At 46.3% G+C, this 15,249-nt stretch overlaps 1 protein-coding gene across 2 annotated transcripts in view; it reads right to left on the minus strand.

Moving 5' to 3' along the window:
- LOC126526619 (alpha-N-acetylgalactosaminide alpha-2,6-sialyltransferase 5-like) overlaps positions 1–15,249 on the minus strand; it is a 74,148-nt gene that overhangs the window by 12,558 nt on the left and 46,341 nt on the right. For both annotated transcript variants that reach the window (XM_050174488.2, XM_050174487.2), the window contains exons 2-4: positions 11,668–11,983; positions 2,499–2,603; positions 732–867 (exon numbers count right to left, since the gene is read on the minus strand). In XM_050174488.2, the coding sequence (XP_050030445.1) occupies positions 732–867; positions 2,499–2,603; positions 11,668–11,974 (548 nt within the window). In that variant the 5' untranslated portion in view covers positions 11,975–11,983. The remainder of the gene's footprint in view (positions 1–731; positions 868–2,498; positions 2,604–11,667; positions 11,984–15,249) is intronic.

The raw sequence follows: 15,249 nt of genomic DNA on the forward strand, positions 1-15,249 counted from the left end.
CGAAAAGCTTGCACAATCAAGGCTTCCTCTCCAGGCCGATACGCTGCATCGCTTTGTTTGAATATAACAAAATGACACTGCATGTCACCCTATAGGCTGTGAAAAACTCTATACAACACAACCTTACAAGGATGATCGTCGATAAGATGGCGAACCATTTAAACGACGACGCAAACTGTGCGGGAGAGTAAATGGTAAAATGGCACTGAACGCTGCCCCAATAACGCTTTACTTATCAATCTCATTGATCAGCACTTTGGCACTGAGCATTGAGAAGATTCTCTGAAGTAGTATTATTATTATAAGTAGTAATCGTAATACTAGAATTATTATCATTATTGTTATATTTATTGCTTCACGTACTATATTACACTGACGACAACCACTGCACGTTTTCAGAAGGACAGCTTGACAGTGCTACGGGCTGCCGTTCACTGTATGCAACGCGGCAGGAGCAAATTAATAATTATTTGTACAATGTAATCCCGAAAAGAACGCAGTAATTAAATGCAATTAGAAAATCAAGAGAAATAGCACTTCATACAGTTGTGGGATACATCATTTCAGAGTCATTTCAGAATACGACAAAATATAGTAAAACGATTATGTACAGATTTACGCCTTGCCAGTAAGACAAAGCATTGCGCTCAGCGACGAAGTGAGCAATATTCTTGGAGCAAGGCACTGTGCGGTGACAGAATCGCGCGTGTTGAGCAGAAGCACGAACTCACGTGTCAGCGTGCATCAGGCGGAATGTAGCCCTGCTTCCCACGTCCTGGTCGTAGCCTCGACTGGGTGATCGGCCCAGGCGGATAACGCACTCCGAGGCGTCGACCGAGTCTCCGAGGCCAGAGCCAAGGAGGTGACCTGCATTCATCCACCCAGAAGCGATTTACCGTGTGAAATATCCATCAGAATATACGCGAATATGCATTACGTGAACGTGCATTTGATGTAAAAGCGACAGTCATACTCGTCTTAGCATAACGAAAATTCGAACAATATTTGAGGCGGCAATCCGTATGTCCAGTTTGTGTTCATGCTTATTGTTGTGTAGAATTATCCTATAATGTTGAAAAACTCCTAATGCCCTTTTAAATTGCGCTTTGTACATGCCATCAAAATCTCGGCAACTAGCTGCACTAAAAATGGATAGCTAGAGTATCCCTTTAATACGTAAGATAGTATAGCTTTGTTAAATAACGGATCTGTCAATGAAAAATATTTCACCTTTTTGCTGTGGATACTTCCTTAGTATGAGAACATGTATACGGGAAGAAAAGTGTAAACATACGTGCGAAGAGAAACTATGACGTTGAAAGCTCAAATCAATGAAGCAGACAATTTTGAGGTTACGGAAGCCACGCAAATAGTGTTTTACAATGTACTGCAACTGCAAATAAAACTGCTGTCAGTTTAATAATCACTATGAGCGCGACGATTCTTTGTGAAAGTTGACCACAAAAACAAACAAAAAACTTCTACTCTTGTGGGCTTCTCCATATTCTGTGATTGTAAATCACAATTCCTAATTTGGAATGAATTTAATTCAAACTTTTATGACGAAAAGTGATAAGAGTTAAAATCTGAAGTCATGCGGCGAGACTACGGCGTCATGTGTGGAGATTTCGTGACACCTAAAGAGAGGGAGAGAGAGAGAGAGAGTAATATAGGAAGGCAGGAATGTTAGCCAGTCAATAGTCTGGTTGGCTACCCTACGCTGGGGGAAGGGAGAAGGGGAAGCGAGAGAAGGGAGAGAGAAAGTGTAGATACGATAACACCTAAAAGAGTACTTTCTTGTTATCGGTGACTATTCGTTAGAACGGAATCAGATATCATGTAGTTGCGGTGGTTCCAGTACAATACTTTGTTTCACTGGGATTTTTGTCGCTCTGATGCGGAAGACATTGAAATAAAAGAAAGCTCCTATTATGCTGCTTATATGCAGCACGAGACTGTATACATAAGCTGAGGGCCTGTGTATTTACGCCTATTTATGATGTGGCATAAATGATAGCCGGTGACCGACTGAACATCACATTTGTATATCTCTGAAAATTGACCGAACATTGTCAAGTCCGCTCACATAAGATTACTAGCTTTAGGATAACTTCTGAATGACTAACCAATGTAAAAATGAATGGCACATCCTTAAAGAAAGACCACGATTGGCTTAATAGCTTTGGAAACCATGGACTTTGTCAAACGTAAGCTTTGTCAGACAATACGTGGAAACGTCTTAAAAATCAAAAGTGCTTCGATCAAGGCATGTGATCGCAGGAAAAACATAAAATATGTACATAAGAATACAAACATAAGCATAAACGCGAAGAATACGTGTAAAGAAACTTGTTCTTTGATTTGAGATGCCTAAAATGCAGGATCAATTATAGTTTGGTGTGCAAGTTCGAGGCTGGAGAATCGCAGAGAACTGCGCTCTTGATTCGTACTTGTGATTACTAACAAAATGTGTGAAAAGACAGAATAAGTATACGCACCGGAGTAACCGACAAGAGCGCAGCTGCTGCAGCTAAAGTTGAGCTGAGCGTCCTCGTTTCCATAACCCAGGAAGTGCGAGGCCCCGCCTTGGGAGGAAGTATCGCCTGCAGTTGGGAGAAGACATGGCGAATTTCGCGCGTTTAGAGATTGCGTTCCTCATGTGTGTGAATCAGTCTTGTGGCTTCGAGCGGCGCCCGTCGTTTACTAAAATCAGCTTTTACACTTCGAATTGATATAAGGAACGACAGTGTAGCCTGTGGCACTCAGCTGTAGCATACAAACTATCCCCTCGCAGACCTGACGTACATTGCAGGAAATTTGTAAAAGAGCCAACTCACATAAAGAACACGCGGTACAATGCGTGTACTAATGTATTTTATCCAGTATTAGTTGCAGGTAATTATATTGATTATTAAACATGTGGGTGAATTCTTTTTATTAAGAAAAACTCATTGCCTAGCTCGAAATATACTTGAGTATGATGTGGTGCAAAAAGACAACTTCTTGTTTTAGTTATCGAGATGATCTCATTTGTATCGCAAGAAATGAATAGAACAAGACAAAGAGAGCTGTATGTTTTGAGCAAAATGGGCTGTGTGGAGAAAAAATAGCATTCATGGTATTCATTATCAAAATATGCCGACTTAGGCCTCTTTCAGAGAAAAAGAAAATGCGTGAATAAAACCGAACTAATGAATTTCAGAAACGGTCACCTTTTGAAAGATGCCGGCAAACTCATCGGACGACTGACACGGAATGGGAGCTACGGATGAGTCTGGGTTTGCCCCGGTAAGTTTGAATGTGGGCGAGTCATAATGAGATGAAGCGCGTCAGTGTGAGTTGAGTTTACGTATGAGTGAGCCGAGTTGAGTTGAAATAGGCACGTATCGAAGTATTAGTCAACAGACAACCATAGCTTCTGTGAGCATGAGTGAGTTCAAGTAATTCTCTATCACACATTATTCTAACTGCCTTTGAGTCCACGAGACTTGAATGCAAGAGTTAGTCCACGTGGTCCGGAGTGAATCTATGTGTGTTGACAAGTGAAGTTTGTCTGAATTAAATGAAGTTTACAAATCTAAGGTCCAATGGCATACATGCACGAAATGGTACATTGTGCAAAATTGTTTATCGTACTAGATAAGAAATAGCAGGTAAAGTTTATGTAATTTTAACACTATTTAACGTTTTGACGTGAGTACTTGTCACAAAGTGCGTGCCCGCGTCCATCTCAACATGGCCACCGTTGCCGCCGCAGCCGCAGCACCGCTTACACGGTTGTAGGGGGTAGAGGGGCAAGCTCCCTATTGTTCCTCAGCTCGCCGGACCGGCTGGTCACGTGCGTCGCGGACCGTGACAAGGAGGCTCCGCGAGCGAGGAGAGTGGTTTGGAAGACGGAGCAGCGTGGTCGTGCACCGAGAGACAGCTGAAGATGTGGTCGGCAAACTGAAACCTCCAGGCCGAAGTCTTCGCCGGTATATCGACAGACAGTGCAACATCTTCGGCAGCGAGGTACCAGCAGACCGACGCTCTTCACATCGGGATCTCGGTGAGCACGCTACAGATAAGCCTCGTGTGCCAACCTGCTTTCGGAACTTTCCACCAGACTTTTTTTTTAATCGCATTCCATCGCTAATTTAAATATTCATTGTGTGTTGATTTTCTATGTTGTCTTAGTGTAGTGTTTGCCGCGTTTATTTTCGTGTGTATTTTTCACTTGTGTCACGTATTTTTTGTTTATTTCGCGAGTGTTAGAAATTCCAACGTGCTGGGCTTTTTTTCAGGCGTCGCGTCAGAGTTGGTGCTGTGCGTGACCCGCACGCCTTCTGCGAGGCTTTGCGACATCTGCTTTCAGTTTGCGTATTATTTTTTTCATCATGTCTCTGGCCTGATTTATGTTATTAAACTGTGTGTTTGTTTGTACGTCCCGTCTCATGCCTCTGGTTCGCGGTCGATCAGGCATGGACCTTATCGCCGGTCAGCAGTCGGGGATTTAGGGATGGCCCTAAATGCGAGCGGTTTGGGTTTGTTGTCGCCCCATCCCCTCCGGTTCGGAGAGTGCGACCGCTTAACCACCAGTCTTTGACATTTGTATGGTTACTCAATCGGGGTACTGTCACTCTACACTTGTGCTTCTGTGTTGACGTGATTTATTAGTTATAGTCAGTGTCAGTTGAACCCGAGCCTGATAATCTTGGCGAGTCTGGGCCCCCGATTCTGTGAAAGGGCAATAGGCCCCTTTTAAGATAAACCCGGTTAAGCCAAGTTTTCGGATATGAGGAACAGTGTGAGAACATTTGGTTGGTTGCGCATAAACCCAAACAAAAAACGGCTTAACGCGAATGACAAATTTCGCTAAGCGTAACTGGCTCAGCCCCGATTTCCGCCTACTTCTCGGTTCTGCGAGGAACCCGTATCGACAAAATCTGAGGAGGTGGCTCTGCTAGCTACATAAGAAGGAAGTGGTGTTCTTCTGGGCATAAACAGCTGCTTCAGCGTCGACAATTTTAGCGAATAAAATAGTGCATAAAACAAGTTCTGTCATGCAAATCCTATAAAAGTCCATTTTTACATGTGCCTCTTTATGATTATTGCTGCGTAATTTAATGTGTTGTGTTGCGGATTTGTGGTTGCACCATGAATAGGCGATTTTAAATTCGGCTGATAACTTCTGTTACGACTACTTTCTGATAAGAACTCATTTTCACCGTAGTTGATGCTCGCTTCGATGTCTGTGAGGTGCTGAAAGTGTTGTGGATGTCGCAAATTCCCATTTAAGTAGGCAAGGCCGTGACACTGATTGCAATGGGCTAGCGGTTTATGAAGACGGAATATCCAAGCGATCGAATAAAAATATTTGCACACACCTCTAAAGACTACGTGTTACAATGATGCTCCAATTTCGGTCGCCCCTCAATGTTAGCCGAATCTCCGCCAAATCCCCTTGAAAAGCATCTCCGACATCACCGTCGCCCCATCGTTCGTCCAACCACATCGCGGTGCGGGCAGTCGTGCGCACAACGGGGCTCCAGGGTGGCACTATTCGGAGTTCCAATGTCTCCAGGCCGTTCCCATAACTCCTTTGCGGTGCAATGGATATGTTGTCTCACAACCTCGCACTACACAGTCCCACCAAAGAAAACACTTGCACACACATTGGAGCATCTGGCCCTTTCGCGGAATGTCTCGGCATGGGTGCGGTCCAGCGGCGTTGGGTTGACTTCAAAGCCACGCCACCTCTTCCTTGGACGAATGAGGGAAGCCCCGACTCAGAGTCAACCCGCTTGCGCGCTTTCCATAACCCCCCCCCCCCCCCCCCCCGCGCTCGAGCCGCGCGTCTTGTTTGTGCTCCGTCCTTACATGCAGCCGCCCACACAAACAACGCTAAGGTTCCGTTTCTGTCCCTTCAAATTCGTCTTGACTGAAGTCTACTGTACTGTGTCTGCCATAACGTGATACATTATAACGTCGGATCTCTCGATTATTCACATTTAATTGAACGAGAGTGAGCTTCCCTGAATCTCATCTCGATAACTCTGAGTGAGCATGATCGGGTGCCATTTGTCTCAGTCGGTGTGCGAGTATAAGGCTGAGTGGATTTGATTTTAGTAATTTTGCGTATAAGTGAGCCCCATACATAGGCAGTTTGCAAGTGACTTCTGTTATTGTCTTTTTTTCCGACCTATGTTTTTGGTTGTGCTTGAACGGCCTTCAATTTGTGTGGTCACATTTCTCCTACACACAATACAAACTCCTAATAGTGATCTTACACTCGCTCAGCCAAATCCGCAGAAACAAAACAAAATGTTGGCTCTCCCGTAATCGAAAGTGGACTTAAACATGATATGGCAACCAGTAAAGCAGATTGGCTGGAGATGATATTAGCCACAATCTTGAAATGAATGTAGTACGCGTTTGCAACGGCACAACGCACCACACACCAGCACGCCATGCCATACTGTGCACTTGTCCATATGGACCTTGCCCAGCTAGAAGAAAACCCGCTGAACGTCGCACGACACGCTGCGAAAGCCGCCAAGGAGACAGAGCGCACTGTCTAGCTAGAAGAATGAATTGAATTCTGGGGCTTAACCAACCAGAACCACGATTTGATTATGAGGTACGCCGCAGTGGGGGACGATTAAATTTGGCCACCAGGGGATCTTTAACGTGCTCTCAATGCACGGGATACCGGCGTTTTTCCATTTCGCCTCCATCGAAATGAGGTCCCCTTGACCGGAATTCGATCCCATGACCTCGTGCTTAGCAGCGCAACACCATAACCGCTAAGACACCTACCGCGGCGTGTAGAAGCGCTTGAAGGAGGAGCCATAAAACCCCTAAATTTTTTAAAAGTAGCGCCATTATTAGATCTTTCCGCCAGCCCGCTCACCCTGGCGCTTCCTCCTCCATGCCCTCCTGTCTCCCTAGCCTCCTCCGCTCCCCCATTGGCCAATCTGTGTCACGTGAAAGCAGGCGCCGCGCTTTTGTATATTTTTTTTTTCTTTCCAGAGCGGAGCAGGCGCCGCGCTTTTGTATATATTTTTTTTCTTTCCAGCGCGCTCCGACCTCCATTGTTGGGTCTGCGCGACAAAAGTACGGCAGGCGGACTGACGGAATGCGTTAGCGTAATAGAATGTGTTCGGGCCGAGAACTTAATTGCGATGCCGTGCTGCTGCGCCTTCGGTTGCCGCAACAGACACAGGGAGGGCAAGAAGCTTTAGGCTTTAACATCCGGCGGGCGCAACGCAAAAAGAAAAGTGTGAATTCACAGGATCGGGCGGTTGACTTCCAGGAAGTGGCAAGAACGCACGGCTTCGTGAAGTAAGTACCACTGCCCCTCACAACCTCTCCTTTTGAGCCTAGTTGACACCTTCCGCTTCGGAAAAGCATGTGTTCATGCTCTACGTGGTTTTTAGCGCGTTGAAGTTGACTTCTTTTTCGAATGTGCTCTCTTTGTTTCATGTAGTTTCGTCTTGCGGTGAAAGTGCACGCATATGTAGCTGGCCTGTGACATAGAAGCGACTTTATTCTGGGTGTACTTTGAGCTCCAGCAGAAGTTAGCACATTCTCGACGCTTTTGCAAGGCTGACTATGACTTATGGATGCAGTGCTTTAGCTTCGAATGTACGCCCGCATGTATTGATTCGGTTTGTGGTGATTAACGTTTTTAACGTCCCGAAGCAACTAAAGCTATGGTGGAGGTCGTAGTGGATGGCTCCGGATAACTTTATCTAGGTCACCAGGGTGTGTTTAACGTGCACTTTGATCGTAGAGTCGTAAGTGGGCCGGTAAATTCCTCGTTGGCGTTTCATAATTCTCGCGCGGGCGCGCTGGCGCTGCTTTAAAGTTGGCGCCTCGGCGCGATTGTATTTCTTCAATATATTTTATTTACTAGTTGTAACAACGTGTCATTATTTCGTACAATTGACGGCGCCTCCAGGGCACGAAAGCTGCAACGGGAGCACCAAAGCTAGAACCAGGGCTGGATGGGGCTCGCCGAAGCCTGTGCATGCCAAGGGAGTATAAGATAGGCTGTCCGCTATAGCGGACAGCCAATTTTTCATGCGAAGACTCCCTGCGCCACCTGCTTAATTGTAAGGTCACGTGCTCTTCGGATGCCTCCGTTAGCCGTTACATGTGCACTCCTGAAGCAGTACTTGTAAAAAAAAAAAAATCTATCGTCACGATTACCAAAGCATCCCGCAATGAAAAAAGCGGCCCTGTTGCCAGGCGTTGCTGACCGCAGACAGTCGGAATCTCTCACGCGCCGGCCGAACAAAAGTATCCTGCAGGTACGTAAGTGAACTTACGAAACCCCGTACACATACTTTCACGCTGTCAAAACCTGAAACTTTGGTAATTACGCGCGTGTTTAAGCACACTGCGTGCTTGCGTCGTGTTTCAGCAACACGAACTCTCAACGTGCGCGCACTTTACGCCTTAAATACGCCTTGAATAATAGTCCTTTTCTATATTTCTTCGACAATTCGAACACGACATTTTTAAGGCCAGTTAACAACTGACGAAGCAAGATCTCTATTGAAAAGACTGCTCCGCAGGGCTCGAACAAGCTTTTCCGGGGATTTCCTCCCGTAGCGTCTTAGCCGTCGTCTGCTACGGGAGGCCCAGCACCGGCGGCGCCACCATCGAGGCCGCGCCGAGCGGAGAAGGAGGGAAGTGAATGGCGCTACTTTGGGAGATTGAGGGGTTTTAAGGATGGATGGATGTTATGAGCGTCCCCTTTGGAACGGGGCGGTGGGTTGCGCCACCAAGCTCTTGCTACTATGCTGCCTAATATCCTACCTAGGTTAACCAATGAAAAAAGAAAAAAACACTATGAGCTACCGCGTCCAAACCTTCTGATCCCCTATTGCGAATTGTGCTTTTGTACGTCTCCGTCTTTTGTCGTTTCTCTACTTTTCTTCCACCAATCCTCCAATCGCCTCTTACTAATGTCTATTGCGGACCTGTTTGCTTTACCACTGCTCCCGCTGAACCCAAGGGCTTCAAGGAGGCCAGTGGTGCCTAAATCGACCGCTGGGTAGACGTCTTCACATTCTAATAAAATATACTCCGTCGTTTCCCTAGCTTTACCGCAGCAAGCACATCCTTCTTCTTCCTTCTTATATCTCGCTTTATAGGTGCGTGTTCTAAGGCATCCCGATCTCGCTTCGAAAAGTAATGAGCTTCCCTTTGAGTTATCATAAATGGTTTCTTTCCTGATTTCGTTTTTTCCTCTTAAGTAGTTAGTCATGGCAGGTTTCTTTTCCATTGCCGCCACCCATGAGATTAATTCAGCCTCTCTGACTTTCCGCTTGACCTTCCTTATTGCTGTGTTGCCCACCCCACAGGCCGCATACTTGCTGGTAAGCTTCCTAGTTCTTTTCCTCCACTGTGAATCAATGTTTTGCCTGTACAGATACCTGAACACTCTCCCAGCCCATTCACTTTCTTCCATATTCCTCAGCCGTTCTTCATACTCAATTTTACTGCGAGCTTCCCTCACTTCAAAACTAGTCCAGCCCATATCCCCCTGCACAGCTTCATTTGTAGTCTTCCCGTGAGCGCCCAATGCGAGGCGACCCACAGACCTTTGGTTCCCGTCGAGTCCTGATTGTACCCCTGATTTAAAGCAAACAACCGCATTTCCAAAAGTAAGTCCTGGAACCATTACCCCTTTCCACATACCTCGGAGGACCTCGTACCTATTGTATCCCCATAGCGCTCTGTGCTTCATTATGGCTGCATTTCTCTTCCCCTTGACTGTTATGGTTATTTCCTGTGTTTCCATATATCCATTGCCTTCGTTTATCCATATACCAAGGTATTTATATCCTGTTACCCGAGGTATTTCTTGGCCCTGTATCTCCAGTGTCTGTTCACTGTTTTCATTGAATACCATAACACCTGATTTTCTAACACTAAATTTCAAACCTAAATTGTTGCCTTCCTGTCCACAGATATTAGCCAGACGTTGCAAATCGCTTTGCTTGTTAGCGAGCAACACAATGTCGTCCGCATAAAATAAACCTGGGAGTTGCTGCTCTATTACTGTACGTGCCTGTTTGTATGAGAGATTAAACCCGATATTACTTCCTTCCAGCGCCCTCTCCATCCTCACCATGTACATAATAAACAGCAACGGGGATAAAGGGCACCCTTGCCTCAGTCCCTTGTTGATATGAACTTTCTCCGCGCTCCTCATCCCTTCCCATTCAACGCAAACGGTATTTTCTAGGTAAATCTCTCTCAAAAGCTGTATACAATCGTTACCTAAGCCTTCCCCTTCCAGAATATCCCACAAAATGTTGCGGTCTACGTTGTCGTAGGCTCCTGTAATGTCTAAAAAGGCTACATACAACGGTCTGCTTTCTGCTTTTGATATTTCAATACACTGAGTAAGAACAAACAAGTTATCGTCCAAACGCCTACCTATTCTGAAGCCATTCTGAAGCTCTCCCAAAATGCCATTATTCTCTGTCCATGCTTGAAGCTTTAATTTGATTGCCTGCATTGCTAGCCTGTATATTACCGATGTAATGGTCAACGGTCTATACGAGTGAATTCTGTCTTTCTCCCCCTTACCTTTATAAATTAAATTCATTCTACTTTGTCGCCAACTGTCTGGTATCCGTCTATCTTTTAAAGTTTTTTCCACTGCTTTCACCAGAGCTTCCTTACTTTTTGGTCCTAGTTCATTTATCAGCTTAACGGGAACCTCGTCTAGCCCTGTGGCTGTGCGCTTAGGAATTTTCTCTTCCGCTTTCTTCCAGTTTAAATTTGTCAGAACCAGCTCCTTTCCCTGGGTCGCTTTCATGCTCTTTTTTTCCTCAAATACAACCTCGTCATTGCCTTGGAAAGATTCGGCTGTTATTTTTCGGATGTAATTTATTGCCGCTTCTCCTTCCAGTCTGCTTTCATCTTCGTCTAGGATATGTTGTTGTATTGTTGTTGACTTCCTGCCTAATAATTTTATGTGGTTCCAAAATATTCTAGGTGCGGCCTTCTTTTTCTCACGTATTTCTGACAACCAACGTTTACTTTCACCTTTTAATTTTGCTTGCGCCAGTATTTGAACCATAGACTTTTTCTCCCGGTATATTTCCCATTTACTAGTTACTTCATCCTGTGACAACTGCGCCTTCTTTGCCTGCCTGTGCTCTCGAGTGCTTTCTGTAAATACCCAAATTACATAAATACCCAAGAAAGTGGATGGGGAAACGGTGCCGCGGTAGCTCAATTGGTAGAGCATCGCACGCGAAATGCGAAGGTTGTGGGACCGTTCCTCACCTGCGGCAAGTTCTTTTTTCATCCACTTATTTCCATCAATTTATCGTTTGTTTATTTCATTTATTACGCACAAGTAATTTCCCCCATGTTTTCCTTGGTGTCAGTGTTTGTTGGCTTCTTATGATAGAGCCTCAATAAGTATTTTATTAAAGAACGAAAATTGGGCAATAAACCGCCCCACGACTTGCAGAGAAGCTTCCACCTATAAACACATGCTGACAAGAGCACTTGTCAAAGCCGTTTCTTCATTCAATAGGTTCCGAACTCTGGTACTACATGTCGCTGCGGAAGAATGTGCGTTCGCAGGTTGCGTAGTCTCGGCTGTGTTTCACGGAACTACTCAGACTATTCTGCATTCAGCGTTTCCATACTCACTGAATATCTGCCTGCGGGCCACCAGGTGTGGTCGGACAAGCCTGTTGAGTCGAAGCCTTTCCGAGTGCAGCTCGCGGTGTCGGGCGTCCAGCGGTTCGGCCCTGTGCCTTTGGTAGGTGCGGCCGCGCACCTCGGGCTCGCCCCCCACGTGCCGGGGTCGCAGCCTGCGGTGCGTCTGGGACGGCTCGCCCTTCAAGGAAGCCTCCTCCGCGTGGCCGACGAGGGCGGCCAGCATCTGGAGCGTGCACAGCAGGCACGCCAGCCAGAGCGTGGCCGGAACCAAGAAGCGGCGGCACAGGCGAACCATTTCTCAGCACTGCGAGAAGCATACGGTTGGACATGCAGTTTGCTGTCAGGGTTCGGTTGATTGGGCTTCAAGGTGCTGAACCAAATCTGAACAGCATACGAGGCACGCCGTAGTGGTGGGCTCTGCACTAATTGTGACCACCTGGTGTTCGGTAACGGGCACGTAAATCTAAGAGCACCAGTGTTCTTGCATTTCTCTCCTATAATAATGCGGCCGCCGGAGCGGGCAGTCGAACTCATAACCTCGGGCCTAGCCCCAGAACACCACATACATTGTGCCACCGTGGCGGCTTTCAGGGCATAGTGACGGAAAGGCGGGTGCTGGCGGCATGCTACATTTTGGGACCCTGTGACCAACGCTCAGGCATAATGCAGCTTCACAGCATGTAAAAAAAGCACAAAAAAATGCGCACTCCCAACAAAATGTTGTTCGATGAAGAGACTTTTATTTACCACACATGCTCTCCTTGCTGCGAGGCGTGTCACTAGGTCAATAGCAGTGGAAGGTCGGAGCCAACGGCGTCGCGAACCTAAGTCTGACAATCTTAGAGATCAGAAAACAATCTAACTGAATATTTAGGTGGCCTCTTTGTACCTATGTTATTTCCGCTACTGTGTGTCACTTAACTTGTTAAAAAGCAATAAAGGATAATTGAAGGTGTTTGAGCGTAGGCGACAGACGAGCGCGGTGCCTGGGTCCTGCGAGAGCAATGGTGTTTGAAAAGCATCAAAACGCTCCAAGAAGCGAAAATTCTTTACAGATGGAGCAAAATCCCGAGCCCCCTTCGCCTCAAAGAAGACCGGCTTTTTTCCGGAGAACCAAGGTCACACGCATAAACGCCTCAACGTCAGACTCACTGCACGCAACGTAAGCGACTATGGCAGGGTATTTTGGTATCTAATACAATAAGACTTGTGCACGTTAGAAAAAAATTAACCGATTACAATTACTTCATAAAAAAATGTAATTGATTACAGTTACCACATCAAAGTAATTGAAGAATTACTCAATAGTTATCGTATACTTGTACGTTATCTCCGCCACAAGTTTTATTTACGTTACACACATACAGTGAATAATAGAATTAGCTGCCCAGGCCTTTCAGTGCATCTTCTGTAGGTATTCATTCATTGCTTCGCTGCACTAACAATTGCTCTTTCAAAATTTCGTCGGTCATCGTCTCTAGTTTTTTTCCTGTAATGACGTCAGCTGCGACACTGAAAACAAGTTGCTCGAGTAGGAATAAGAGAGGGAAAGCGAACAAGGTTGGCAAATTCGGTCGACGTGCGCGCTAAGGAAGCAGGGTGCGTTTGTAACGTATGCGGGTCTTGTGCACAATATTGTGGTTACTCAGCCTCTGGATCCTGTATGAAACGCCACGCTTCATATTTGCTGGGACTTGGAGGAGAAGCTCCCGGTTGGGCCAATAAAATGCTGAAAGAAATGGCCCGAATGGAATTTTCTGTCGCGAACGCTCTATAAGTGCCATTCACCATCGAAACATACAAGCACTTGTTGAATTCATCGGTCAGCCTCTGGTAGACGGGAAACAAATACAAAACACGCGCATTCGCTACGCTGCTGGCTGCTATATACGTGGCACGATCTCCGGGGCTTCTACTGTAGTTTCCGCGAGATTCAGTTTCTCAAATTTGCGTCACTTGTTACAGCTTGCCTCATTCTTTAAAGTAACTGGTTGCACGTGATTGGTTACGGAAACAAGTAATCAAACTACACTGAGCGTTACCGCGTAAACACAGTAGTCGTTATGTTAGGGAATGACTAAGGAATGTAACTGGTTACAAATTAATTAATTACATGTGATTCGTTACGTACAAGTCTCCATCCAATTGAGAACGCATAAAACCGCTGCTATAGATGCACTGCACCGCAAACAAAGAAGAAACAGAAAAGATCGCGGGGGGTCCCACGGCGTAAACTTCCCATGGTCGCACGGCTACGCTATGGGAAACGCAGGGCAGGAGCGTCACTTGTGGAGGCGACTCCTCCCCACCCCTCCCTGACCAACTCCCAATAGATCCTCTGGAGACGCCTCCAGACCCGCTCTCTCCCATCCCCTCAGCTGCTATCCCACTACTGTGGCATCTCCCCTACATGCTCCCTATGCGGGGACCCTCACGCCACACTCTCCCACATCCTTTTTGGCTGCCCTGCTGATCCTCCCCCGCAGAGAGCCCGCCATCTCAAGCTGGGAGGACTGGGAGGTCCTGCTCTCGTCTACGGACCCGACATCGCAGCTTACTGCGGTGGCTCTGGCTGCCGACGTCATGAACAAAAGGAACATGAACGTCTCGACGTAGTGTGGGACCAGGGACCCAGAGGAGCCCAAACTCACTTGCTACGAATAGTTTTTCTCTCTGTCTGTCCGTGGAAGCGACTCGAAGCAAAGGGCCCTCCCTTTGCTTCGGTTATCGGTGTTGGCCGTGAAACTCGCCTCCTTGCAGCATGGCGACGCGATGTTTCAATATCTCCTTTCTCCACGAATGATGGACAAATTCAATAAATATAGCGCTGAAGCGCTTCTTATACACGATGCCTTACACCTTTCAGTTGGTGAGGGAAAAAAAGCGGGTGGGGGGGATGAGATTGACAGGGTTTGAATCGCTACAAGATTATAGGTAACTCTGCATGGTCGATTTAGAGCCTTTAAGGAAGATACAAACATTGAGAAAGACACGCGCAAAAAGGCTAGAACTGATAAGCGTGTATAGATTACCATATTAGCTCAAACAAGCTATATGCCTATTTGTCACCGCCTCATTTAGTAGAGGATGCTCATAAATCACCATCAAGCACAATCAGATTTGCAGGATTTCTTTTTTAGCTGCACCAAGCATTTAAAATATTGTCAGAGTTAGATAGCAAAATTGGAGGGCATTCAGAGGCCATTCAGAGCATTCACAGAAAACAGAAGAGGACTAGATCTTGAGATAACACGGAAAATATTTTATGGCATTATATGGCAATTGTACAGTAATTGTGGCCATGACTTGCACATGTGACGACCTGTTAAAGCCAGCGACAGGCCCGCAGCATCGCCAAGCGACACGTGACCACTTTAATTCGAAGAGTGCATATTACGACCCCATTCCCTCTTCCCACACTCAGGATCTGCCAGTGCCATGGCAGTGTGGAACTTTTGCGGATGGAGCAAAGATTATAAGCGAAAACCCTGCGCGCACGATCACATTTTACAAATGCTATAGTTAGGGTATATATGCAACAAAGAACTTGGCTGTGGCTCCAGTCTACTC

The sequence above is a fragment of the Dermacentor andersoni genome, chromosome 8, assembly GCF_023375885.2.
Source record: "Dermacentor andersoni chromosome 8, qqDerAnde1_hic_scaffold, whole genome shotgun sequence".
NCBI classification, from domain to species: Eukaryota; Metazoa; Arthropoda; class Arachnida; order Ixodida; family Ixodidae; genus Dermacentor; species Dermacentor andersoni.